Below are 26,219 nucleotides of genomic sequence, written 5' to 3'. Positions count from 1 at the left end.
TATTTAAAAAAAAAAAAAATTTGCTGGTATTGTATCGAATAGTGCCCTCCCATGTGCAGTATGGAAGAGCACTCCAGCTGATTTCCCGGTCAGCTGGTGTGATGGCGCATGTGCACATCGTAGGAGGCATTTTTCGACGGGAGATACCATTTCATGGGCACAATTGACAGCTATGCAAACAGTGGAGGGAGGCATAGTTGTCAGGTTGTGGCTGTGTTGAAGAGCGGGTTTTGTCTCTTGCAACCCGCCCTTAGACACAGGCAAAACCCGCCGTTCAATACACCAAACCCGCCCTACAACACACAAAGCCCGACCTTGAGCACACTGTAAACCCGCCCCGCAACGGTGAGGCACAATCTGACAACTACTGTCACCTCTGTTTGCATAGCTTTTAATTGCGCCTGTCAAATGGTATCTCCCGTCGAAAAATGCCTCCTACCATGTGCGCATGCGCTATGGTGACGTCACGCCAGCTGATCGGGAAATCAGCTGGAGTGCCCTTCCGTACTGGGCATGTGCAGGCACTTTTTGACGGAGGGTGCTATTCGATAGAACTCAGGCAATGAAAACAAGTCCTTTTTATTTAAAAAAAAAAAAAAAAAAAAAAAATAAGATCCCTTGTAGAACCAATCGTGATGCCCGCCGCCACTGCCGACCCAAATAGTTTTTTACTCTGTATTTTCGTTTGTCTAGAGTACATTCTCAAGCTCCTGAGGCAGTGCTCTGGCGCAACATGTTGAGCTCCAAAAAGCTATGTCCATACACGCCAATGCCCTCTCACTGATATAACCTCTGTTTAGGATTGGTGTGGATCTTTTGACCATATTAGTTGCTTATATTTGAAATTTTTTTTTTTTTTTTTTTTTTATATGAAATAAAATTTTGTAAGTTTTTTATTCACTTTTTGGCTGTGTTGGTGCCTAAAGTCCATGGTTTGTTCACCCAATTTTGCTAGAATTTTTGCAGTAGCCTGTGTTCTGGTTCATCCCTCACCATTTTTATCATTGTTCGTTTTTGAATTCAGTAAATCATCTTCACCGTTCCTCTACTACATGACTAGAAAATTTTTTCTGTTTGACCTACCTGGAAATCTGCTGTATTTTCATGTAGTGGGAGGGGATGAGTACCGAATCATGCTGTGCTCTGTGATTCTGGAGCTTTCTGCTCATGCAGTAGGTTTATTGAACCGTCCATGAAGTGCTCCCACTGTGCATGTGTTTGGTTGTTTTTACGGCATACAGTACAAATCGCCTGCAAAATGAAGCTCAGACGGCTACCTAAATGGCCTTCCACACTTGCCTTTCTATTTGTTTAATGCTGCATTCACACCTGAGCGTTTTGAAGCTTGAGGCTCAAACACTGGAGGAGAAAAATCAATGATTCTCTATGGAGACGGTTCACATCTCCACTCCGTCGCCTGAAGCTCAAACAAGTTCTGGAGCTCTTTTTGTTGCTCAAATCGGGCAGATTTGGGCGTTTTTGGCCTGTTTCTTTTCTAATAGGAGTGAATGGAAACATGCCATCCGTGCATTTTTGTGCAGATTCGCTCGTTTTTGCGTGATTTTTCTGCTCAAATTTGTGTTTTATTCATATAAAAAAAAAAAAAAAAAAAAAAAAAAAAAGTAAAATACACAATGATGCAACAGATAATAGTTTTCTCTATTGGTTAATAACACCAAAGCCTAAAAATGCTCAAGCCCAAAAAATGCATACAAATGTGCAAAAAAAAAAATGCCGAAAAGCGCTCAAAGACTCTACGCTCAGGTGTGAATGCAGCCTTAGAGTCTGTCTGGGAATAGTGTTCTTAAGATGTATGTTTATCGTTTACAGAAAAAGGTGGAGAGTTCTGTGGGTGCCATCTTCACTGCCATCAAACGCAGCCAAGGGGCCTTTCAGTAAGTAATTCCCTTCATTGTACTATTTTTCTCCTGCTTTCTCTCAGATGCCTTATGGCCTGTACACACGATCAGGAAATTGTACAAAAAAATACAGCTTTCGAAGCGATCATAGGATAATCTGATGATTAGTACACAGCTCTCGAGAGCCGATCACGACAGTTCATCCGATATTATCAGATGGGACAAGCATGACATTTTTTTTCGTTTTTAATCAGTAAAGTTGTGGTTCGGAAATACAATACCAATACACTAAAACACATCTCATCACTTCCGAATTTTTATTCTGTCGTACGAAATTTTTCATAACTTTAGTAAAATCTTCATTTTCAATATGAGATTCGCATGCAAAAGAACCAGACGATTGTTCGTCCGATGGTCTCATTGTGTGTACAAGGTATAAGGCTGCATTCATTGTGTGATATTATTTTATTTATTTTTTTTTACGTGCGTTTATGAAACGTCCAAAAAATGTCTGCTATGGAGGGGAGCTGCAACACAGAACGTTTTTCACCTTGATGCATATAATGCGTTAAGGTGAAAAACTTTGAGGCTTTACAACCCCTTTAACCACTTGATATCCGCGCTATAGCCGAATGACGGCTACAGCGCGGACCTAAATTCCCGGGAGGCCGTCGTATGACGGCCTCCCCTGTGCACGCGCTCTGATCGCGCTCTGATCACCGAGTCACTGAAACTCGGGTGATTACCGATCCAAGTAAGGGGCCGGTCCCGGCCCCTTACCATGTGATCAGCTGTCGGCCAATGACAGCTGATCACATGATCAAAATAAAAGCTCTGTGATCGTTTGTGTGTGTGTGTATGTGGTGTGTTTTTTTTTTTTTTTTTTTTTTTTTTTTTAACTCCTCGCGCTGACAGTGCGAGGAGAAAAAAAAAGCCGCTCACCAGCAAGGGACATCGGTCCCGAAGAGGAGGAGGCAATAATGCCTCAATTGTACCACCAGTACCCCCTGCCAGTGCTACCTTACATTGCCTCATCACAGTTCCCACAGTGCCCACCAGTGCCACGTATCAGTGCCCACCATTGGCACCTAACAATGCCCACCAGTGGTGCCAATCAGTGCCACCTAGCAGTGTTGCAGATCAATGTACCAGGTCAGTGCCCATTATTGCCACCCATCAGTGCCTATCACTGCAACCTATCAGTGCCCATTGGTGCCGCCTCATCAGCGTACATCAATGAAGGAGAAAAATTACCCTTTTCCCTTTTTAAAATTTTATAACTAAATATATAAAAAAAAAAAAAATTTTTTTTTTTTTTTTTTTATAAAAACCGCAGAGGTTATCAAATACCACCAAAAGAAAGCTCTATTTGTGGGGAAAAATGATGAAAAATTTCATTTGGGTACAGTGTTGTATGACCGCACAATTGTCATTCAAAGTGCGTCAACGCTGAAAGCTGAAAATTGGTCTGGATAGGAGGGGGGTTTAAGTGCCCTGTAAGCAAGTGGTTAAGTATACCAAAATGTTTTTGGTTTTCAACTGCACAGTAAACCTCTAAACCAACTGACAGATGTTTGTGAACTGTTTTCATGCCAGAATACTTTTTACCACGCTTGGGGTGCACACATCTCTGCCACTCCTGCACTCTTCATCTTTTATGTCTGCCTTAACACCTCGTCCTTTAATCCCGAGTGCCTGAAATGTTGGTGACAGCATAGTGAAGTAGTGCTTAAAGGGCACAAAGCATTTCCATGTGTAGCCTGATTTCAGGTATGTGTTTATGGTAAATCGATAAGTGTGTGTGGGTTTTTTTTTTTTTTTTTTAAATTATACCAATCGTATTTAAAATGGTTTCAATAAATGTATTTGAAAAGTGACCCCGTAGACATGATGTGGGCACAGGCATTTACACATTCTGCAAATGAGTTTTAAATTCACACCAAGCTGATCCTGTATCTACAAGCACTGTGTAGTAATCCATCTTCAACATTCATAGCAGAAGTCTGCACTGCACTGTAGTTGCTGCAATGTGGAACAATTTGTTAATGGCAACACTCATTATCGCTCAGCGTCTAGTGCCAGCCCACTTGCTCTGTTTACGTTAGGGGTTATTAGCCATGTAAGCTACTGATTCACTGCTGAGAGAGGGGAGATACAGTCATTGCTGGGAGGGGGGAGCTGGAGTTGCTGCTGAGGGTGGAGTGGGGGGGGGCTGGGGTTGCTGCAGGGGGAGCAGCGGAGAGAGCCCCGTGTCCAGCAAAGGGTCATCCTCGTCTAACATCCAAGTAGCATTAACAAAGCCCCATCCTTCATGAATAATTTACCATCTCTGCAGTCAGGCTACACATGTCACATGTGCGTGCGCTCTTTCCACACCGCTTTGAGAGCAGCCACCGACAGGAGCAATCCAGTCTGCAGGGGGAGGCTGAGTGCGGATGATATCGCTCTGCCCTCTGCCGTCTTTGGCAGGCTGCAGACGGAGCAATGTGCATTTGCTGGCTTATGCAACCGCCCCTTCATGCCACAAATTTCTCCTGAGTAGTGTGTGCATAATGGGTCAGTAGTCACATTGACCAATGAGGGAGAAGAAGCATGGATCGATATGGAAGCTAAGGGGAAGAGAAAAAAAGGGAGGCAAGCATGGAGATCCCAGAAGTAGCCAAAAACTCAAGCCCTGCCTGATATGAAGGATGTGAAAATGGGACCAATCCTGTCCATGTGAGTGGGTATGACTCCGTTCTGTCTTCCTCCCAGGCTATGGCTATGTTCCAAAATGGTCACTTCTGTCCATTCCACAAGCCCATTCAGCCAGTGATGGTGGTTCGTTTTGTCGCCAACATCTGGCTATTACAGATCAAGCGGCAGTGAGGAAATGTCTAATCAAGGTCTTTTTGATTTGTTTATAGAAACCTGGCAGCATAGAAGGCACGATAACTTGGGGAAAGCTGGGGAGTTGATCGCCCACAAGGCTGTAATATAGTTGTAGTATATTGTCCCAAAATGGGGTGATTTGCGGGCAAATGCCCTAAATGTGGGTCATAGTGCCAGGGCCCTGCAAACATTGACAGCAGGTATTGGGATAGAAGGATCCATTTTATGTAAGATGGTGGGACAGCGGTACCACCTCGACAATTTTTCATTTCTGGACTCAGGCAGCACAATGTCTTGGGCAAGCCCTGGCTCACTGTATAAATTACAGGCTGTAGATGACCATAAAAACAGTGTTTTGCAGCAATGTGCCCGTCCTGAAGTGTCAATGAGAATACTAACTTTTATCCTAGGGCCCCTTTCGGGTGTGTATGTGTAGGTATATCTATCAAGAGGTGTAGGTGTTCTTTACCAGAGGGTAGTCATTGGTGCACGTTGCTGCAATAAAGGTACAAGCTGGCTCATGTCATCAGATAATGTGCACTTAGGCTGGCCATATATGGTGGAATTTCGAAAGAATCTTCTTTTGAAAATCAGGAAATTTGTGCGTTTTTGTGATCCGATGGTGCCACCATTGATTTTGAAATTCAGCCAACTAAGCCTTCAATTTCACCTCAATGTTGCTACAGAAAATTTTCGTGGGTGGGAATCTTTTCTTTTCTGGGAATTTTTCTTTTCTTGCACATGCGAATTTCTTTTTCGATTTACAATTCTCCCATCATTGGTTAGAAAATAATTTGTTTTTTTCATAAAACTTCCAAACTGTCCAATTAATCAAAATTTGACCCATGTATGGCCTGCCTAAGTCCTGTGCTCGGTAGCTGAGTTTCACATCGGTATGATATACCTTAGATTGTAAGCTCCTTGAGGGTAGGGACTGATGTGAATGTACAATGTATATGTAAAGCGCTGCGTAAATTGACAGCGCTATATAAGTACCTGAAATAAATAAATAAAAATATAACATTACTAATTTTAATAAACATGTTATTTTGAGAGTTGTAGTGCTCCCTGTGCAGTGTAATGCATGATATGACTTTTGTTGTAGCAGCAGTAACGATTGATTTCAGGCCTCACCGCATGCTGCCTTTAGAGTTTGTTTGACAAAATTTCCCCATGTAAATCTGTTTGAAATTCTTTTTTACAAAATGTACACAGCTAGCTGATGTGAAATTGGCAGAGAACATACTGTGCATTTTAAAGCTGAAATCAAAATATGCTGTATATATAAAAATGTATTTAAATATTCATTTAAAATCACTAAATATAATTTTAAGTACCTGCGTCTATTTTGCTATTTGCTTCCAGTAATCCTCTATACAGCAGCCCTCAGACTAGGAGAGGGAGGGGCAGTCTCCTTTTCCTGCATGCCCAAAGGAAACTGCTTACAGAGAGAGATGCTTAACTGCAAAAGAGGTGAAGCCACCACTTGTTTGTGCTGTCTGGCAGGGCCGTCTAAGGCCTCGTTCATACAGGTGATTACACATATACACCGTATTCCAGCAGCAAGGATTGGTGGATTCTTTTGGCTGGGATGACAGGTGTATGTGAATGGCAGCAGCTGCTCAGCCTGTCCAAAGTAATGACAGGTTGGCATCGACCATCGTTAATCACATGTATGTGGATGTCTGAGCCTGGATGCAGCCAGTTGTGTCCAGGCTCAGATGCCCATCCCTAACTGCAGGTGACCACTTGGTGTGTGGACCACATGCGAGCAACTGCTGTCAGCCTGTACAGGCTTGGCGTTCACTGCTATTCACGTATCACCATTCTTGTTTTGGAATCTGGTGTATATGTATTATTACCCTTGTGTTGGAGGGCTTAATCTCAGGACAGACCTAAAGAAGAGGTCCAGGCTCCTTCAGGAAACGTTAAGTCAGCAGCTACAAATACTGTAGCTGCTGACTTTTAATATTGGGACACTTACCTGTCCAGGAATCCAGCGGTGTCTTCACCCCAGCTGACTTTTCAATCCGCTGTCAGGTACTGCCGCTGCCATTTCTTGTAAGGGGAAACCAGCAGTAAAGCCTTGTGAAGTGCACTTTGTGAATGGCCCGGCAGTGGGGGAAGGAGGAGGAGGGCTGAACTTCCAGGTGACTTTGCCGCAGCAAACTCGCCCAGAAGCGGGAAGGGGCTTACCACACCCCCCACCTCAAAGTGGCAAATGTGGCAGTGAAGGGGGGGGGGGGGAGCAAACAAGTGGAGTGTTCCTTTTGGGTGGAGCTCCGCTTTAACATAATTGCAGCTTCTTTGACAGATAAAACCCCCATATTTTAATGATATATTTAGCCCTTTTCCTGGAGATGAGTGACTGTAATTGCCTCCATTCTCTACATGTTTTGGGGGAAATTGATGACTCCGAATACTTCCCTCTCCTGTGGGCCACAAGTCAGAATTCTACTCTTAAGTGATCCAGCCTCTGGCAGAGTCTTCAGCATTCTTAGCTTCTGTGTTTTCTAGTACTGCACCCCCCCCCCCCCCACTGCATGCCTTGGTTCCTCCCACTCCCTCCTGCAACACAGTAATGTAGGGGCCGGCTGGAGAGATCCTTGGACGCAGCGGGGAATCTGACATCTAACACACCCAGGAGTACGTTTGATGTAAGAGGAAAGGCTGTATCACTTGACCACAGCAGAGTTATTGCAGGAACAATTCTTTGGGTTTTCTTTTGGAATAACCACTTTTGAGTTGGTTTTAAAATTGTGTACTTGCTTTAGTGCACAAGTAATGTGGGTGGGTTTCCTGCAGCTCCTGTGAGTCTGATACCTGCGCAAATTGCTCAGGATGGCCGATGGAGGAGTATTGGTGAAAATCCACTTTCTCTGTGATGGGTTCCATGCTGGGGCTTCCTGATGGCTCTGGCCAAGAAAAGAAGCAGATCAAGCAGTTTTTGCTAAGTTTGCTTTAGTAGAGGTCAGTGGATACATCAGTTGTATCATTAAAGAGAAATTGTCACCTCCACAAAGCTCAAAATAGCATTTATTGGGCCCTTTGTGATCGCATTAAAGCTTGGCGAGTGCTTTAACCTCTTCCCTCCTGCCATAACGTGTGTACATATATGCAGCGGTAGGAAAAGTGGGCCTTAACGCCCAGCCACTGCGGTGAGCTGAGGTTCTTTGCTAAGAGGAAACCCTCAGCACATCGAGCTGTCTCCTACAGCTTTTGGTTAGTTTTTGACTAGGAACGAGCAGGATGGGCTCCTAATCAAGTGACTGCAATCAGTGGTCACATGATCAGTCTGCCTTCTCACGGTTAGCCCACTTAAAGGTTTACTATAAAAGCAGCGGTAAAGGGTTAAAATTAAGTAAATGAACAAAAAAAAAAAACGCACACATATGCATTAGAAGGATGCCCATTTGTATGTATAAATGGTGATCAGGTAACATGTTGGGTACTGCCACATGTGCTGGGTTGAGAGGAATAATTCTAAGGACTTTAGTTCATTATAACCTTATGAGCTGTGAAGGGGTGTTCCCTGCTCCCCCCCCCCCCCCCCCCCCCCCCCAAGTGTTGCCTATGGACTTCCTTTTTTTTTTTTTTTTTTTTGTCACGCAAGCAATTTTAAAGCATGACATCTTGGTATCTATTTACTCAACACAGTTTTGTCTTTTTGATGAAAATATAGGTTTGAAAAAGTTGGTGGTTTTAAGCGTCTGAAATAAAAAAAATAGAACATTTCCCTCTGTAGAGTATACTTGCCTCAATCCAAAGCAGTGCGTGATTTCTGTCCCCTCTGTAATTTCTTTGCTGCTTACATGAGTCACTTCTGACAGGCTAAACGCCTCAACACCACAGTATCCTGAGACAACGCCTCCCCCCCCCCCCCCCCCCCCCTTAGAAGGTGCTTGTTGATGGTCTCTGCTGTCCATGATTTTATGAAACTGTGTGGAGGGGGTTTGTCCGATCTCGCACGGCGGGTCTCAGATTGAGACACAACAGCCACGCCATTTTGGCTCCCGTTGGTGTCAAAGTCGGCTAGCCTATCGGGAGAGAGCGAGAGGGGGCCGGGCCACAGCCCCATGTCTGAATGGACACGGAGCTGTGGCTTGGGTGTCACTTGCAGCGTATTTGCACAGAGCAGCCCGGATCCTCCTCTTCTCGGGTCCCTCTTCTGTGCTCCTGGACCATCCCTCCCATTGAGTGCCCCCACAGCAAGCTGCTTGCTATGGGGGCACTCAATGGGAGGGATGGTCCAGGAGCACAGAAGAGGGCCCCGAGAAGAGGAGGATCTGGGCTGCTCTGTGAAAATACACTGCAAGTGACATGTTTTGTTGTTTTTTATAGAAAAAAAAATGGACTTTTACAATCCCTTTAAGTAATTTTCAGGTCTAAAATGCATATATTAGTATGTATGTGATATTGTTGGTAATAGTGGTGTGCAGACCTTTTGTTAACTCAAAGTAAAAAACAAAAAAACGGAAGAGCCAGGCAACTTTCTTTTTCAGAAGACCGTCAGCAATGGCCGATCTCATACATTTTATCATAATGCAAAATAATAACTTGGAGTGTATTTGTGAATATTTACTCCTAATACAGCGCTCAGTTTTTAGGCGTTCAACATGGGATTGCCATTAAGCGCCGTATTAGGAGTATGTTTTTTAACTTGTGTATATATGTCACTTTTTATTTTGCAAGGGATTTTCTATACGGCAGCCTATTGGATATTTTTACTTCTATTCATTCATTAGTTCGTTTTTGTTGCAGCTTAGGGAAAGTGCAGAGTGGGGATTCATACTACATAATACATTTTATCATAAGTGTTTTACTTTAAGCAGAACTACATTGTGTTTGTTACAGGCTTGTATTGGAGAGAGAGCTCCATGCCCACTACCTACGGAAAGGCTTACAGCACCTCTCCGACTCCTATGAGGTAATCAACTATTTTACATTTAAAGTGTTGGGGTTGTAAAATCTCTCGCTCTACAATGACAGCTGCTGTCAGCCTGTCCATACCTTGTACAAGCTGAGTGGTCGTCACTATTTGCATGCACTTGTCATTTCAGGTGTCATTCTTGGCGCTGGAATCTGGTGTATGCGGTAACAGCTTTGTGTAGGAGGCCTTTAAAGTAGAATTCCAGGATTAATCTAACTAATCTTAAAACTACTCTTCTTTTTTTTTTTTTTTTTTTTTTTCCATTCAACCCAGCACATTGAACTAACTGACAGCTCAGGTAGAAGCCACTCTGCTAACAATTTGATATTGGCACAGATCTCCCCTGCTGTTTTATTGTGTTCTGATCGAGGGACAGCCCCCCTGTCAAAACACTCCGGTCAGCAATTTCAGCCTCTGGCCGCTCATTTTTGGTCATGAGCCTTCGACAGGAGATGTCCGAACATTTCTGTTCTCATGAGCTGAATGTTGGCCAGTTTTCTCTTGAACTGGCCCATGTGTACTAGGCCAGGGCTTCTCATTCCGTGGTATGTGCACCAAGAGCAGGGGGTACGCACAGTGCCCGGCTGTAGCCGAGTTGCGCGGCACTGTGCTACCAAGGGGAGAAGCAGTCCACCCCGTGTGCGTTTGGGGGTATTGGGCCGGTGGACCTGTCATCAATGGAGCCCATCGCGCTGCCCGGAATATGGTTTCCCGGGTAGGGCTGACCATGGTTATTAGGGGGACCCCCATGTTCTCCCTGCTCCCCCCCCTCCCCTCTGGCACACCTCGGGTGTCCTGCCTGCTGTGGCTCCCTGATCTCCACTCCAGTCTGCAATTGTGCACATAGCCAGCTACTGCAGACAGGAAAAAAGGCAAAACCTGCCTGCTCAGGAACTACACATGCCAGCATGCCCAACCATCAGTGCCTCCTATCATCAGTGCCGATCACTTTCTCAGGACAGGGGTACTTGGGAAATTTTTTTTTTTTTTTTTTTAAGACTTGCAGGGGTACTTCGCCGTAAAAGGTTGAGAAACCCTGTACTAAGGTTTAGGCTTCTCTGCTCCGGGCACATGATCTCCCCTGTGTCAGCCAGCGTCAGCTACAGGGGAGAGGAGAGAGTGCTCTGACAACAGCTGGAATGCGGATGTCGCCCATAGGCTTACTATGGGCCAGTTGTTGGCTGTCCCTCTCCCCTTAAGCAGCTGCTGGCTGACACAGGGGAGCTAGAGTATGTTACCAGACCAGCTTTAAAATAGGCAAGTATACAGATCATTCTACCACAGGATAGTTGGTACCCTAATGCCCTGTACACCCGACCAGAGTTTATTCCGATGGGAAAACCGAAGGTTTTTCCGACGGAATTCCACTCAAGCTGTCTTGTATACACACACGGTCACACCAAATTCCGACCGTCCAGAACTCGGTGACGTACGACGGGACTAGAAAAACGGAAGTTCAATAGCCAATAGCTTCCGTCTCATACTTTCTTCAGAGCATGCGTCGTTTTTTGGTACGTCGGAACAGCATACAGACGAGCGGGTTTCCCAATAGGAATTGGTTCCGTCGGAAAAATTTAGAACATGTTCTCTTTCTAGGTCCATCAGAATTTTTGACGTAAAAAGTCCGATGGGGCATACACACGATCGGAATATACGATGAAAAGCTCCCGTCTGACTTTTTCTGTCGGACATTCCACTCGTGTGTACATGGCATAAGTCCGTCAGCACAGGGATTTTCATGCATGCACAAGACACGGAAGGCTTTAGACTTTCCTGTTGCCAATCTTTGCATGGAAAACCTCTCTCAGGAACTGAGCCCTGCGGCATATCTGCGCACACACGGGGACAGGGAGAACCTGTCGCTTAGGCGAGAAAAGGGAAAGTGCTGCTTCACAGGTTACATATTCATATTGGGATCTCTGAATTTGTCAAATGAGTAGAGCATGTGATTGAGAAATCACCATTTCAGAGTCCGTGGTCAATCACTGACTGCTGGACTGCAGGTTTAGTGTCCATGCACACTAGGCGCCTGAAGAAAATGACAAACTCTGGCAGAAAAAAAGCAGCATAGAAAATGGTCATAATGGCTCGTGTTGCACGTGGGTTTATGTGCATTTGCGTTTTTGTAAGCATACTGCAGCTGCCGACTTTTTTAATAATCGGACAGTTAACTGTCCCAGGGTCCAGCGATGCTGGGGAACAAAGCCCCGCTTATCTCTCCCTCCTCTCTGCGGCGCCGGCATTGTAACTGTGGGCGTCCAGCTGTGGCTTCACAGCTGGGCACCCACTAGCCGTGCCATGTCAGTTTAAAGCGGAAGCTTTTTTTTTTTTTTTTTTTTTTTGGTGGAACTCCACTTCAAGGATGATCAGTGGAAACCGGATTTACCTGAGCTCAATTTTGAGTTGCATGGCAAAGGCTGTGAATACTTGTGATTTAAAATTTTTGCAAAAAAAAAAAGTAACTTCTATCACGCTGTCATTATAGGGCAGTGATGGCGAACCTTGGCACCCCAGATGTTTTGGAACTACATTTCCCATGATGTTCAACTACACTGCAGTGTAGTTGAGCATCATGGGAAATGTAGTTCCAAAACATCTGGGGTGCCAAGGTTCGCCATCACTGTTATGTGGTATTGTTTGTATAATTTTTAGGAAAATAATGAATTTAATCCATTTTGGAATAAGGCTGTAACATAACAAAATGTGGACAAAGTAAAGCGCTTTAAATATTTTCTGGATGTACTGTATGCCTGTAAATGCCCAAATGTGCTTCTACAGCTGAAAGAAAAAACACTGAATGCTTGTTTAAGCAGAATTTTGTAATGCCCAGTGTGCATGAGGCCTTGGCCATTTTCATGCATTTGTAATGTGTGTCAGAAGCTGTCCACATGCAAATCTGTTTACTTAGTGAAATCAATTGCTAATCTTTGCTCCATAAAGAGTCTCCAGGTAAATCTTTAAGGCTACATTGAAGAAGCACTTTTAGATTTTTGACTTCTTTTCTATGTAACCTTTTCTCCATCCTAGTGCCTGGATGCCAGCCGCCCCTGGCTATGCTATTGGATTGTACATAGTTTAATGCTATTGGATGAGCCAATCCCTGAATCTGTGGCGTCAAGGTGAGCCATATTAAAATAAGTCAGCTATGAATGTAATGATCCTGAACTGTATCATGCATACTTGTATTTAGTAGTATAGTTCTCATAGTGCAGCAGCCAGGAATTTGTACATTTTGATATTTCTGTTTCTTGGAACTTTGTGGAGCGCACACCTTTTTTGTTTTTGATATTCTCTTCCTAAAAAAAAAAAAAAAAGAAAAAAAAAGTAAAGTGAAGCCATTTTTTTTCTGTGGCAAAGATGAAGGCTTAAAACCTCCTATGATGGTTTTTATCGCCACACCAGAAAGTATAGAAAAATACTAAATAGTACAGTAGTAAAAATAAATTGGTCAACTTTTTAGTGGGGACCTCGGTTCTGGTGACAACAGTGGCAGTTTGAATTTCTGCTGACTCGGGTTGATTTTTACACTTGTATGTCCAGGACAAGAAGTGTGGGAAGCACTTTTTGGACGTTTGCAATGTAAACATACAAAGAATAACATCACATAGCAGATAAAAAAAGTAGTTAGAAAAGGTCTTTGATGGTCTAAGGTCAGCTTAAAGTTGCCACCCAGGGCAGCACAGTTTTGGGATCTTGTCTGCTCTAAAATGAGTCTCTTGGAGGAAGACCATATATGCTCTGTCTCCAGAGCTCAGCTAGAGGGCTTGTTTGCTTCTCTGGGGAATTTTAAACCCTTAATATTTCAGGAGTGAACCTTCAGGGTCATGGCTACCGGTAACGGTAGGCAGACTCTACTCCCGCAGGGTGACAAAAAAGTACTTGGGAGAATCCTACCAGCATGATGCATTATATTTCAGCTGCAGAAGACATTGCGGTTTTGACACCTGGCTTTTGGTGCAGACTTGCCCTCTAGCTTGCTGCCCTGGGGTGCTGACGGGTCCAGACTTGCTGTTGCTGCTCTCTGCTGCAGCAATACATTTTCTTGCAAGTTTCCAGACCACCTGTGTACAGCAGTGACATGAAATTACTTAAAATGGATGCAATATCATTTGTCCCTACTTCTTCCCCTTCTTTTTTTTTTTTTTTTTTTTTTTTCTTTAATAGTGTTTGCCAGTTTCTAGGCCAATGTCAGGGTCCCAATGGGGGCTTTGCTGGTGGACCTAGCCAGCAACCTCATCTAGCTCCTACCTATGCAGCAGTGAATGCTCTATGCACCATTGGAACAGAAGAAGCCTACAATGTCATTAACAGGTATGTGGATGAGATAAACCTGCTGTCTCAGAAGGACCAAGAGTATTGAAATGTATTCTTTCTTTTATGTTAAATGAATTTCTTAGGAACTATTTTTATCTGTATTCTAATTTAGATGTTTATGTATAGTTATCTATTGACAACTTGGAGTTGTACACCTGAAATATCAGAAGGTTCCTTGGCATCCACTTACTCCATTCTTAGTGTACTTTTTATTTATCTATTTTTTTTTTTTTAAATGATATATATCTATATCTATATAATACCATGTTTCTCTGAAAATTAGACATACCCATAAAATAAGCCGTAGCAGGATTTCTAAGCATTTGTGCAATATAAGACATAGTGATAGGCGTGGCTATGCAGCGTACCGGCGCGGAGCAGTAAAGAAGATGGGCAGCCCTTCTCACCTGGCCCATTGTGACAGCTGCTGGAGAGGTGCAGGCAGCCCCATCAACAAGGTCTGCTCCCCCTCTTAGGTCCCGGTCGTTCTGTGCATGCTGCAAGCTGAGGCATAGAGGGAGAATAGAAAATAAAAGTCTCAGTGAAGTGAGAAGCAGGACGCTCTGCTTTAGGTATTGTGTCTTCAGGGGAAGAAGTAAAGCTGTGGCTGCCGTTTTACTCAGCACTGTGGGTCTCTCTTCCCCCAGCACCAGTCTGTGGATCTCTCTCACCCCCCACAAACACCAGTAAATCTGCTGCTTAATAAAAATAAGACATCACCTGAAAATGTCAGTGTGTGTCTTCTTGAGGAAAAATAAATATAAGACGGTGTCTTATTTTTGGGGAAACACCTATATAGAGATATACATACATATCTATCTCTATCTCTATATATTTTTGCATACCTTGGCAGAATTTGATTTCTTGGCCGTTTTTCAGAGAATATGACTAACACAAAAACATTTCTTTCGCTCCTGGTTAGTGTTTGGCTGAAGCCATTTATTAATCGACTGTTTACTCTTTAATCCATAATGGCAACAAACTACACAAATTACCCTGATCAAAAGTTTACATACCCTGGTGACTTTGGCCTGATAACATGTACACAATTTGACACAAAGGGGTTTGAATGGCTATTAAGCCTGGGTTTGTCTCACTAGCGCGATCTCATGTGATTTGCACCCGCACCGCAGGCGACGATCACATGAGAGTTCAGCCATACAGTTGTATGGCTGAACTCGCATTGGATTCCCACAGAAAATAGTGCAGGGACTTGTGTTTTCCCCGCACTATAATCGGATCGCATGGGTGTTGTCACTTATGCGATATGATTCTTGTGCGAGTTCACACTGTGAACCCAGGGTAAAGGTAACCATCATCTGTGATCTGTTCGCTTGTCGTGTGTGTGTGTGTGTGTGTGTGTGTGTGTGTGTGTGTAAAAGGCCAATGTGTTTCTGGACTCCTGACAGACCCTTTCATCTTTCATCCAGTACTGCACTGATGTTTCTGTATTCTGAGTCATGGGGAAAGCAAAAGAATTGTCAAAGGATCTGCGGGTAAAGATACAGTGGGGACGGAAAGTATTCAGACCCCCTTAAATTTTTCACTCTGTTATGTACACACAGCACCCCATATTAACCGAAAAACACAGAATTGACATTTTTGCAGATTTATTAAAAAAGAAAAACTGAAATATCACATGGTCCTAAGTATTCAGACCCTTTCCTCAGTATTTAGTAGAAGCACCCTTTTGATCTAATACAGCCATGAGTGTTTTTGGGAAAGATGCAACAAGTTTTTCACACCTGGATTTGGGGATCCTCTGCCATTCCTCCTTGCAGATCCTCTCCAGTTCTGTCAGGTTGGCTGGTAAACGTTGGTGGACAGCCATTTTTAGGTCTCTCCAGAGATGCTCAATTGAGTTTAAGTCAGGGCTCTGGCTGGGCCATTCAAGAACAGTCACGGAGTTGTTGTGAAGCCACTCCTTCGTTATTTTAGCTGTGTGCTTAGGGTCATTGTCTTGTTGGAAGGTAAACCTTCGGCCCAGTCTGAGGTCCTGAGCACTCTGGAGAAGGTTTTAGTCCAGGATATCCCTGTACTTGGCTGCATTCATCTTTCCCTCGATTGCAACCAGTCGTCCTGTCCCTGCAGCTGAAAAACACCCCCACAGCATGATGCTGCCACCACCATGCTTCACTGTTGGGACTGTATTGGACAGGGGATGAGCAGTGCCTGGTTTTCTCCACACATACCGCTTAGAATTAAGGCCAAAAAGTTCTATCTTGGTCTCATCAGACCAGAGAATCTTATTTCTCACAATCTTGGAGTCCTTCAGGTGTTTTTTTTTTGCAAACTCCATGTGGGTTTTCATGTATCTTGCACTGAGGAGAGGCTTCCGTCAGGCCACTCTGCCATAAAGCCCCGACTGGTGGAGGGCTGCAGTGATAGTTGACTTTCTACAACTTTCTCCCATCTCTCGACTGCATCTCTGGAGCTCAGCCACAGTGATCTTTGGGTTGTTCTTTACCTCTCTCACCAAGGCTCTTCTCCCCTGATAGCTCAGTTTTGCTGGATGGCCAGCTCTAGGAAGGGTTCTGGTCGTCCCAAACGCCTTCCATTTAAGGATTATGGGGGCCACTGTGCTCTTAGGAACCTTAAGTGCAGCAGACCTTTTTTTTGTAACCTTGGCCAGATCTGCGCCTTGCCACAATTCTGTCTCTGAGCTCTTCAGGCAGTTCCTTTTTGACCTCATGATTCTCATTTGCTCTGACATGCACTGTGAGCTGTAAGGTCTTTTATAGACAGGTGTGTGTGTGTGTGTGTGTCTGCCTTTCCTAATCAAGTCCAATCAGTATAATCAAGCACAGCTGGACTCAAATGAAGGTGTAGAACCAGCTCAAGGATGATCAGAAGAAATGGACAGCACCTGAGTTAAATAGGAGTGTCACAGCAAAGGGTCTGAATACTTAGGACCATGTGATATTTTGTTTTTTTCTTTTTTAATAAGTCTGCAAAAATGTCAAAAATTCTGTTTTTTTTTTTTCTGTCAATATGGGGTGCTGTGTGTACATTAATGAGGGGAAAAAAATGAACTTAAATGATTTTAACAAATGGCTGCAATATAACAAAGAGTGAAAAATTTAAGGGGGTCTGAATACTTTCCATCCCCACTGTAGTTTAACTGTATACAACAGGAAAGAGATATACAATTATATCCAATGAATTGAGAATGCCAATCAGCAGTGTTCAAACTCTAATCAAGAAGTGGAAAATGAGGGGTTCTGTTGAAACCAAACCACGGTCAGGTCAACCAACTAAAATTTCAGCCACAACTGCCAGGAAAATTGTTCGGGATGCAAAGAAAAAGCCACAAATCACTTCAGGTGAAATACAGGGCTCTCTGAAAACATGTGGTGTGGCTGCTTCAAGATGCACAATAATGAGGCACTTGAAGAAAGATGGGCTGCATGGTTGAGTCTCTAGAAGAAAGCCATTACTACCCAAATGCCACAAAGTATCCTGCTTATAATATGCCAAACAGCAGAGACAAGCCTCAAACCTTCTGGTAGTCCTTTGGAGTTATGAGACCAAAATTGAGCTTTTTGGCCACAACCATAAACTCTTCTTTTGGAGAGGGGTTAACAAGGCCTATGATGAAAGGTACACCATTCCTACTGTGAAACACGGAGGTGGATCTCTGATGTTTTGGGGATGTGTGAGCTACAAAGGCACAGGAAATTTGGTCTAAATTGTTGGCAAGATGAATGCAGTATGTTAAATACTAGTGGAACATTTGCATCAGCCAGGAAGCTGCGCATGGGACGTACTTGGACATTCCAACATGACAATGATCCAAAACACAAGGCCAAGTCGACCTGTCATTGGCTACAGCAGAATAATGGGAAGGTTCTGGAGTGGCTATCTCGGTCTCCTGATCTCAATATCATTGAGCCACTCTGGGGAGATTTCAAACGTGCAGTTCATGCAAGACAGCCCAAGAATTTACAGGAACTGGAGGCTTTTTGCCGAGAGGAATGGGCAGCTTTACCATCTGTGAAGATAAAGGGCTTCCTCTACAAATACCACAAAAGACTTCAAGCTGTCATTGATGTTAAAGGGGGCAATACACGGTAATAAGAACTGGGGTATGCAAACTTTTGATCAGGGTCATTTGGGTAGTTTCTGTTGCCATTATGATTTAAAGAGTAAACACAGTTGATAAATGGCTTCAGCCAAACACTATCCATGAGTGAGTAAAGTTTTGGCTTGTGTGGCTTCCTGCGCAACCAGCGATTGCCTGTGGAGATCACTGCTGGACACGCTTTGTGTGCATCCAGCAGTAATCGCTGGCTATGCCTGCAGCCATCGGCAACCTATCATTATAATGAATGGGGTCCTCAGCTTCACATTGGGAATGTCTATGGGAATGTTTGACCATTCTTCCAGAAGCGCATTTGTGAGGTCAGGCACTGATGTTGGAGGAGAAGGCCCGGCTCAGTCTCTGCTTTAATTCATCCCAAAGGTGTTCTATCGGGTTGAGGTCAGGACTCAAGTCAGTTCCCCCACCCCAAACTCGCTATGGACCTTGCTTTGTGCACTGGTGCGCAGTCATGTTGGAACAGTAAGGGACCATCCCCACACTGTTTCCACACAGTTGGGAGCATGAAATTGTCCAAAATGTCTTGGTATGCTGATGCCTTAAGAGTCCCCTTCACTGGAACTAAGGGGCCAAGCCCAACCCCTGAAAAACCCCAAACCATAATTCCCCCCCCCCCCCCTCCACCAAATGTAAAAGTAAGGTCCATAAAGACATGGATGAGCGAGTTTGGGGTGGAGGAACTTGACTGGCCTGCACAGAGTCCTGATCTCAACCTGATGGAACACCTTTGCGATAAATTAGAGCGGAGACTGCGAGCCAGGCCTTCTCGTCCACTTCAGTGCCTGACCTCACAAATGCGTTTCTGGAAGAATGATCAAATATTCCCATAGACACACTCCTATACCTTGTGGACAGCCTTCCCAGAAGAGTTGAAGCTGTTATAGCTGCAAACTTTGGGCCAACTCAATATTGTACCCTACAGACTGATGCCCCATACACACGATCAGAAATTCTGTCAGAAAAAACCTGGATGTTTTTTTCGAATGAATTCCACTCAAGCTTGGCTTGCATACACACTGTCACACGTTCTCTGAACTTTCGAACGTCAATAACGTGGTGACGTAAAACACTACGACAAGCCGAGAAAATGAAGTTCAATGCTTCCAAGCATGCGTCGTTTTTTGCGTGTTGAAATTGCATACGGACGATCGGATTTTCCAATAGGAACTTTTTCTGTAAGTGATCACATGACCATTTTTCTCAGCTGCATAAGGGGCTCGGAGAGGCAGTTTTCATTTTGACATCAAATTTCAATTTAGTTTTAGTCTTTTTACTAAAATGCCATTTTAATTTTAGTCGTATTTTAGTTATCTGAATTGTTTTAGTTGTATTTTACTCAAATATTTTAGTCAACCAGAATTAACACTCTGGAGTGGTTGAGGGGAGTCTGTCGGCAGAAGAAACAGAGGGAGCAGTACACTGATCTTCCCAGTAAAGACCTGTGCAGGGGAGGTGTGTCAGCACAAGTCTGACCATTGGAGGACAGGCAGGCTGTTCTCCCAGCACAGCCAGAAAACTGACTGGATGTGCGTCTGTACCCAGTGTGGTTAGTTTGTAGATGCTTTTAAACACATGTACATGGTACAGCGGACATATCAGGAATAAGGGATGTTAGGTAACCTATTCATATACTATACCTTCTCCAAGGATGATGAGCTACCTTTTTATACTGACTGACTTTATTGGCTGTTTCTGGCAGATTATTGTAAATCCCATCCTTTGTCTCCTGCCAATAATGATGATTTTATTTCACAGGGAAAAGCTTCTGGAATTCCTCTGGTCACTGAAGCAACCTGATGGATCTTTCAACATGCACGTGGGAGGAGAAGTGGATGTAAGGTCAGATATTCAGGTTTTTATTTTTTTTTTTTTTGTTATTTGGTAGATGGGTATTAAACTTATTTTGTTAAAGGTTTGGATATAGCGATATTAAAATGAAATGGCTCATAACACGGGGTCAGATGTCTTTCAGCTATAGGTAGACACTGGCGGGGATGATCACTAATAAGCTTAGGTCAGTTGGAGACTACAACTCGCCATTATCAGCATTGATTTTGAGTCATTCTACTGCATTATTTAGTTTAGGGAGCGGGAAGGATTTCTCATAAAATTGTAGACTTTATAGGAATAAATGGTATTTTATTTCAAACTATAATAAGTGTTCTGGGTAATTTCTTGCATAGGAGGTTTGTCATCATGTACTAACAGTTTAATTTCTTGTTCTATTACAGAAGTGCCTATTGTGCTGCCTCTGTGGCATCACTGACAAACATTATGACACCCAAGCTATTTGATGGTACGGCTGAATGGATAGCCAGGTATGAAAATGTCCATTTCATTGATCTAAACGTTTAAACACCTGGTGTTTTAGGATAACGTCATATGATGCATTGCTTTTCTATTGGACCACTGTTATAGGTGCCAGTTTTGGGAAGGTGGTATTGGTGGGGTGCCAGGCATGGAAGCACATGGAGGATATACATTTTGTGGCTTGGCAGCCTTGGTCATAATGAAGAGAGTTCACCTTTTAGACCTAAAGAGTTTGTTGGTAAGTTAGTAATATTTTATTTTTTTTTTGTTTGTTTTTCAATCATTAACCCTTTTGCTACCAAGTGGTTTTTTTTTTTTTTTTCAGGGAAAAAAAAAATGTGCTTAAAACTCTAGCTCAATTTATATTTTCTGAAAGTGGAGGCCCTATAAAATCAAAGAATATTAGTGCAACTGTTTATCAAATCTGTTTTCATTTAAAAATGGATACAAACTAACGTACATGAGCATGTCCAAATCTACTGTACAGCATAGAAAACAAGACAGTCGAGTATTAATTTAAAAAAGAATATATTAACATTCAAAACTGCGTGCGCCTGGCCTTGTAAGTAAGGGAAACCAGCAGTGAAGCCTTACGACTTCTCAGCTAGTTTCCTACTGCACATGCGCAAATCATGCTGCTCTTCGTGAATGGTCTTGCAGTCTTCTGGGACCATAAGGCTGCAGCGGGAAGGAGGAGGGCGGCCTGGACGTGCTAGTAGATTGCAATTTCCCCCCCCCTTAAGGGCCCTTTCACACTGATATGCTTTTTTTTTTTTTTTTTTTAATTGTAAAACTTAAGAAAATGCATCCCTTTAAATCCTACGGAACTCTTCACACCGGTCAGTTGCTGCATTTTTGGCGCATGTTGGGGCTCTTTAACACTGATCAGTTTTTCACTAGTGGAAGATACTGCATTTCTGTAACTGAGTCATATTAAAGCAGCAAAAAATGCAACTGACTAGTGTGAAGAGTTCCATAGAAATATAAAGGTGTGGGGTTTGTTTTTTTTTTTTTTTTTTTTTTTTTTTTTTTTTTTTTTTACGAAACTGATCGGTGTGTAAGGGCCCTAAATGATGTCCCTGGAATTATTCCACTTGTTCCAACATACACGGCAGTACCCAACATGTGTTGCCTAATTGTTTACTCATCGGGTTTTTACTAATTCTGGTATATTCTCTAATTTTAATTCACCTAACAGTGCTATCACAAGGGGGCTGATAACTGACTTGATCTGCATACAAAGTGTACAGTAAAGGCAGCATATAGGACAAAGCCTAAAAATTGCCAGTCACCATTGGCTATATTTAATAATCTGGTCTTCCTTTCTTGTCACAAAAAAGCAGCCTTAAAATTATACTTTTTTAATACTTGTATTTTTCTTTATTGTACATCACGGGACACAGAGCCACAGTATTTATTGGATGGGTTATATAGGCACCTTTAGATAATGGACACTGGCACATCCTAGACAGGAAGTTTAGCTCCCTATATAACCCCTCCCCTTACTGGGAGTACCTCCAGTTTTTTTGCCAGTGTCTTAGGTGTTGGTCACGAGTAAAGATGTGCTGTGCTGAGCTTCGCTGGGGTAAGCCATGGAACCGATCCATTCAAAGTGTCCTTTCCAGACTGTATTGAATGGTACCCGGGCCTCGTGACCGAAGAAACAAGGTTTTACCTGTAACGCTTCTCTTTTTAGAGAGCTGGACCCCGAGATCCAGTATTTTTTTTTTTTTTTTTCAGCCATACTCCTTGCAGGGTGCTTTTTACAGGCCCAGGGCTCTGGATTCCCCGATAAAAAGGGGGCCCCAGTCCCTGAAGGCTTTTTACGGAGCCCACCGTGAGGTGAAGATTGGGTCTGTTACCACAGAACCCTGCAGCTGGATAAGGTAAGGGAGATTCTAAGGATTTTTCTAATTCTTGTGGGTTTTCTCCTTTTAAATTTTGTCATGCCTATAGTCACCACCGGGGGCTGTGAAGAGCACTTACCTGTTCCATGCTTGTCAGTCTCCCTCTGTGTACAAGCTGCACGCTTCCCTTTTGCCCAAGCTCCAGGTAAAGTCGTGGGAACAGGGGTTTTTTCTCCTAGGAATGTTCCCCCACCTGGATAGCTTTCCTCCAGGCAGAGGGAGCATGGCATCAGACAGCGGTGTGCCGTGCCGCTCCCGCCTCCGTTACGGCGGTTCCTATCAGCAGCTCTCCTCCTCTCCTCCACCCCAGTCCTACTCCATGCGGCCCACTCGGGAAAACTAATATCTATTTTTAAATAGATGAGGGGGGTGCGGTGGGTGGTCGTTTTTCAGGTGCATACAGCTAAAGGAGGGACACAGAGTGGATGGGTGGCATGTGAGTGGGTGACACAGGCATGCCCATGCACATTTACTTAAGCATCAGGCTGAGCTTAATAGCAGCGGCAGTTTCTAGACTATTGCTCAGCAGTGGGTGCAATTTTTTTGGTGGTACCTCTGCTTTTGTGCTCAGCACTATGACCAGAGGAGGTGGTTCAAATACCACAAAGACCAAGGACACAAAGGGGTTGCCCTCAGGTCCTAAGGACCCTCCCTCTGCAACACCATCTCGCTCTAAGGAGGCTGGTCAGAGTGAGCCATCGGGATCATCAGGGGCTGCAATTGCTTCTGACACTTCAGCTCCTGTCTATATAACCGAGCAGGTTTTCTCCTCAGCTGTGAGTGGTTTAGAGGAAAGATTAGTGGCTTTAATCACGTCTTCACAGAGTGGAAGAAAACGCATTAGGTCCCCTTCTACCACCCAGGATCCTCAAACGGAGGAATTGTGGGAGGGGGTAGATTAATTCCCCTCAGGGGACCATGAACTAGCTGATGATGATTCCTCTTCTGAGGAATCAAGTGTGGAAGGACCTTCTTCAGCTTCACATGCTGAGAAGTTGCTGGTGCATTCTCTTACTGAAATGGTCTGCTCCACATTTAAGCTACCCTTAACTGAGTCGGTTGAAGAGCCCACTTCCTGTTTGGGTTCACTAAAGCCTCCGCAAGCCTTGCGTGCCTTTCCTGTCCATTTTTTACTAGAAAAGCTTATGTATTCTGAGCGGGATCACCCAGATGAAAACTTTTTAGGAGGGAAAAGTGCTTAACACTTTATCCGATGGAGGAAAAATTTAATAAGATGTGGAGTATACCAGCAATTGACGCTGCTATATCCTCTGAATAGGAGTTTGACTTGTCCAGTTGACTGTGCTTTGGGATTCCTGTTAAACATTTTCTTCTTGGCAGGTTCAGTGGCTCAACCTGCAGTGGTGACAATTGGGGTATGTAAGTCCTTGAGAGACTATTTGAAACAGGTACTCCAAGGTGTTCTCTGAACAGCAGGCCCAGGAATTAGCTGAGCTGCCAGCAGCTTTGTGCTTTGCAATTGACGCAATGAGATTATATTCTTCAAACCTTACGCTTCGGTTGGTACATATGCGTAGAATCTTATGGTTGAAAAGTTGGTTAGCTGAAACGCCATGCAAAAAGCTCCTGGCTGGTTTTCCTTTCCGTGGTGAAAAGCTGTTTGGGGAGGATTTGGACAAATATATATCCCAAAAAAATATCTAGTGGGAAAAGTACCCTTTTGCCAGTTAAAAGAGTAAACATCCCTCATTTAAACGGGCTCTTTCTCCAGTGCCGTGGGCATCAGTCGCCAGGAAATCCACCTCCACCATCGGGTTCAAGTGGTAAACCTCAGGGTCAACCCCAGGGACAAAGGAAGTCCTGGGGGAGGAAAACCTCAAGACAGAATGCTAAAGCCTCTTTATGAAGGGGTGCCCCTGCTCGCTTGAGTGGGGGGAAGACTTCTGCAGTTCTCAGAGGTTTGGCAGGAGGAATTTCGGGACAGATGGGTGGTCTCCACAATAGCTCTAGGTTACAAAACTAGAGTTCTGAGAATTCCCGTCCCCTCATTTCCTCAGGTCAAATGTCCCCAAAGATCCAGAGAAAAAAGTCTTTCTAGCGTTAGACCGACTTTTGTTGCAAAAAGTGATCATGGTGGTCCCCGTGGAAGAGCAGGGTTGGTGTTTTATTCAAACCTTTTCACAGTACCAAGACCAAATGGGGATGTCAGACCCATTCTAGATCTCAAAGATCTAAACAGGTTCCTGAAAATTTGCTGTTTTCGAATGGAATCAATCTGATCAGTCTCCATCCCACATTGACAACTTTTGGCATCAATCGACATCTTTAAGGATGCATACCTGCATGTCCTTATTTTCCCCGCTCACCAGAAGTATCTGCGTTTCGAAGTAGAAACTTCATTTTCAGTTTGTAGCCTTGCATTTCAGTCTAGCTACTGCATCTTGGGTGTTTACAAATTTCTGGCCCTTCCTCTGGCCAGATTAAGGACTCAAGGTATAACAATAATAGCTGGACAACCTGCTCTTAATAGACCGGTCGGCCTATTAAGTCACCACAGTCAACTACCTGGAATACCTAGGTTGGGTCCTCAACCTAGAGAAATATTCTTTAAAGCCAGTAAGAAGATTAGAGTACTTGGGTCTGGTCATAGATACCGCCCAGAAGGTGTTTTTACCCCAGGCAAAGATCAGCGCCATAAAGGAGCTGGTTCAGATGGTCAGGGCAAAGAAGGGTCCTTCCATTCGCCTTTGTATGAGGTTGTTAAAGATGGTGGCTTCATTCGAAGCAGTTCCCTATGCTCAATTTCATTCAAGACTGCTGCAAAACAGTATCCCATCGGCCTGGAACAAGAAGATTCAAGCACTAGATTTTCCGATGCTTTTGTTGCCAAAAGTGCGCCAGAGCCTCAGTTGGTGGAGGATATCCGAGAATCTGCAAAAGGTGAAATCCTTCTTACCGATTACCTGGAAGGTGGTAACAACATATGCTAGCCTTTCAGGTTGGGGAGCAGTCCTGGAAGAAGCATCTGTCCAGGGGAAATGGTCCAGAACCGAAAGGACTTTGCCCATCAACATTCTAGAGATTCAGGCAGCGAGTCTAGCCCTAAGGGCCTGGACATTCACGTTGCAGAATTCTCCTGTCGGGATTCAATCCAACAATGCCACAGCAGTGGCTTATATAAATCACCAAGGGGGCACCAAAAGTCAGGTAGCCCAGGGAGAGGTAAACCATATCCTAACCCGGGCAGAAAAAACGCGTGCCGTGCATATCGGCAATCTTCATTCCAGGGGTAGAGAACTGGCAGGCAGACTACTTAAGTCACCAGCAGTTGTTACCGGGGGAATGGTCCCTTCATCCCATCTTCCTGGCTATAGACTGGATATAGATCTGTTTGCTTCCAGGTTCAACAACAAAGTCAACAACTTTGTCAAGAACAAGGGATCTACTCGCATGCGGAACAGATGCGTTTGTGACCCCGTGGGATCAGTTCTCACTAATTTATACATTCCCTCCTATTCTGCTGCTACCTCAACTTCTTTGCAGGATCAAGCGGGAAAGGAAGTCTGTAGTTCTTGTGGCCCAGAAGATCTTGGTATGCAGAAATAGTAAAGATAGTGGTAGGGGGCCCCATGGATCCTACCACCACGTCCAGACCTGCTATCGCATGGACTAGTGTTCCATCCTACTTTACAAACGCTAAATTTAAGGGTTTGGCTATTGAAACCCACATTCTGAAGAATCATGGGCTTTCAGGCTCAGTGATGCCTACCTTGATTAGTGCAAGTAAGCCAGCTTCCAGAGTAATTTATTATAGAGTCTGGAAGGCATATGTTTCCTGGTGTGAATCCAGGGGTTGGCATCCTAGAAAGTATGTCATGGGTAAAATTCTTGCCTTTATGCAAATGGGGCTAGACATGAAACTGGCCTTGAGTACTATCAAGGGCCAGGTCTTGGCCTTAACAGTATTG

General features: G+C 43.9%; 1 protein-coding gene across 1 annotated transcript in view; it reads left to right on the top strand.

The window, feature by feature from the left end:
• The window catches only part of FNTB (farnesyltransferase, CAAX box, subunit beta), a 65,149-nt gene that overhangs the window by 26,549 nt on the left and 12,381 nt on the right, over positions 1–26,219 (top strand). The window contains exons 2-8 of the mRNA XM_073610758.1: positions 1,831–1,895; positions 9,585–9,657; positions 12,688–12,779; positions 13,825–13,971; positions 19,829–19,912; positions 20,305–20,391; positions 20,492–20,621. Coding sequence (XP_073466859.1) covers positions 1,831–1,895; positions 9,585–9,657; positions 12,688–12,779; positions 13,825–13,971; positions 19,829–19,912; positions 20,305–20,391; positions 20,492–20,621 — 678 coding nt within the window. The remainder of the gene's footprint in view (positions 1–1,830; positions 1,896–9,584; positions 9,658–12,687; positions 12,780–13,824; positions 13,972–19,828; positions 19,913–20,304; positions 20,392–20,491; positions 20,622–26,219) is intronic.

This window comes from Aquarana catesbeiana, linkage group LG13 (assembly GCF_042186555.1).
Source record: "Aquarana catesbeiana isolate 2022-GZ linkage group LG13, ASM4218655v1, whole genome shotgun sequence".
In the NCBI taxonomy this organism is placed as follows: domain Eukaryota; kingdom Metazoa; phylum Chordata; class Amphibia; order Anura; family Ranidae; genus Aquarana; species Aquarana catesbeiana.
Note: the sequence above shows the minus strand (reverse complement) of the source record. Positions and strands in the feature narration are given on the sequence as shown.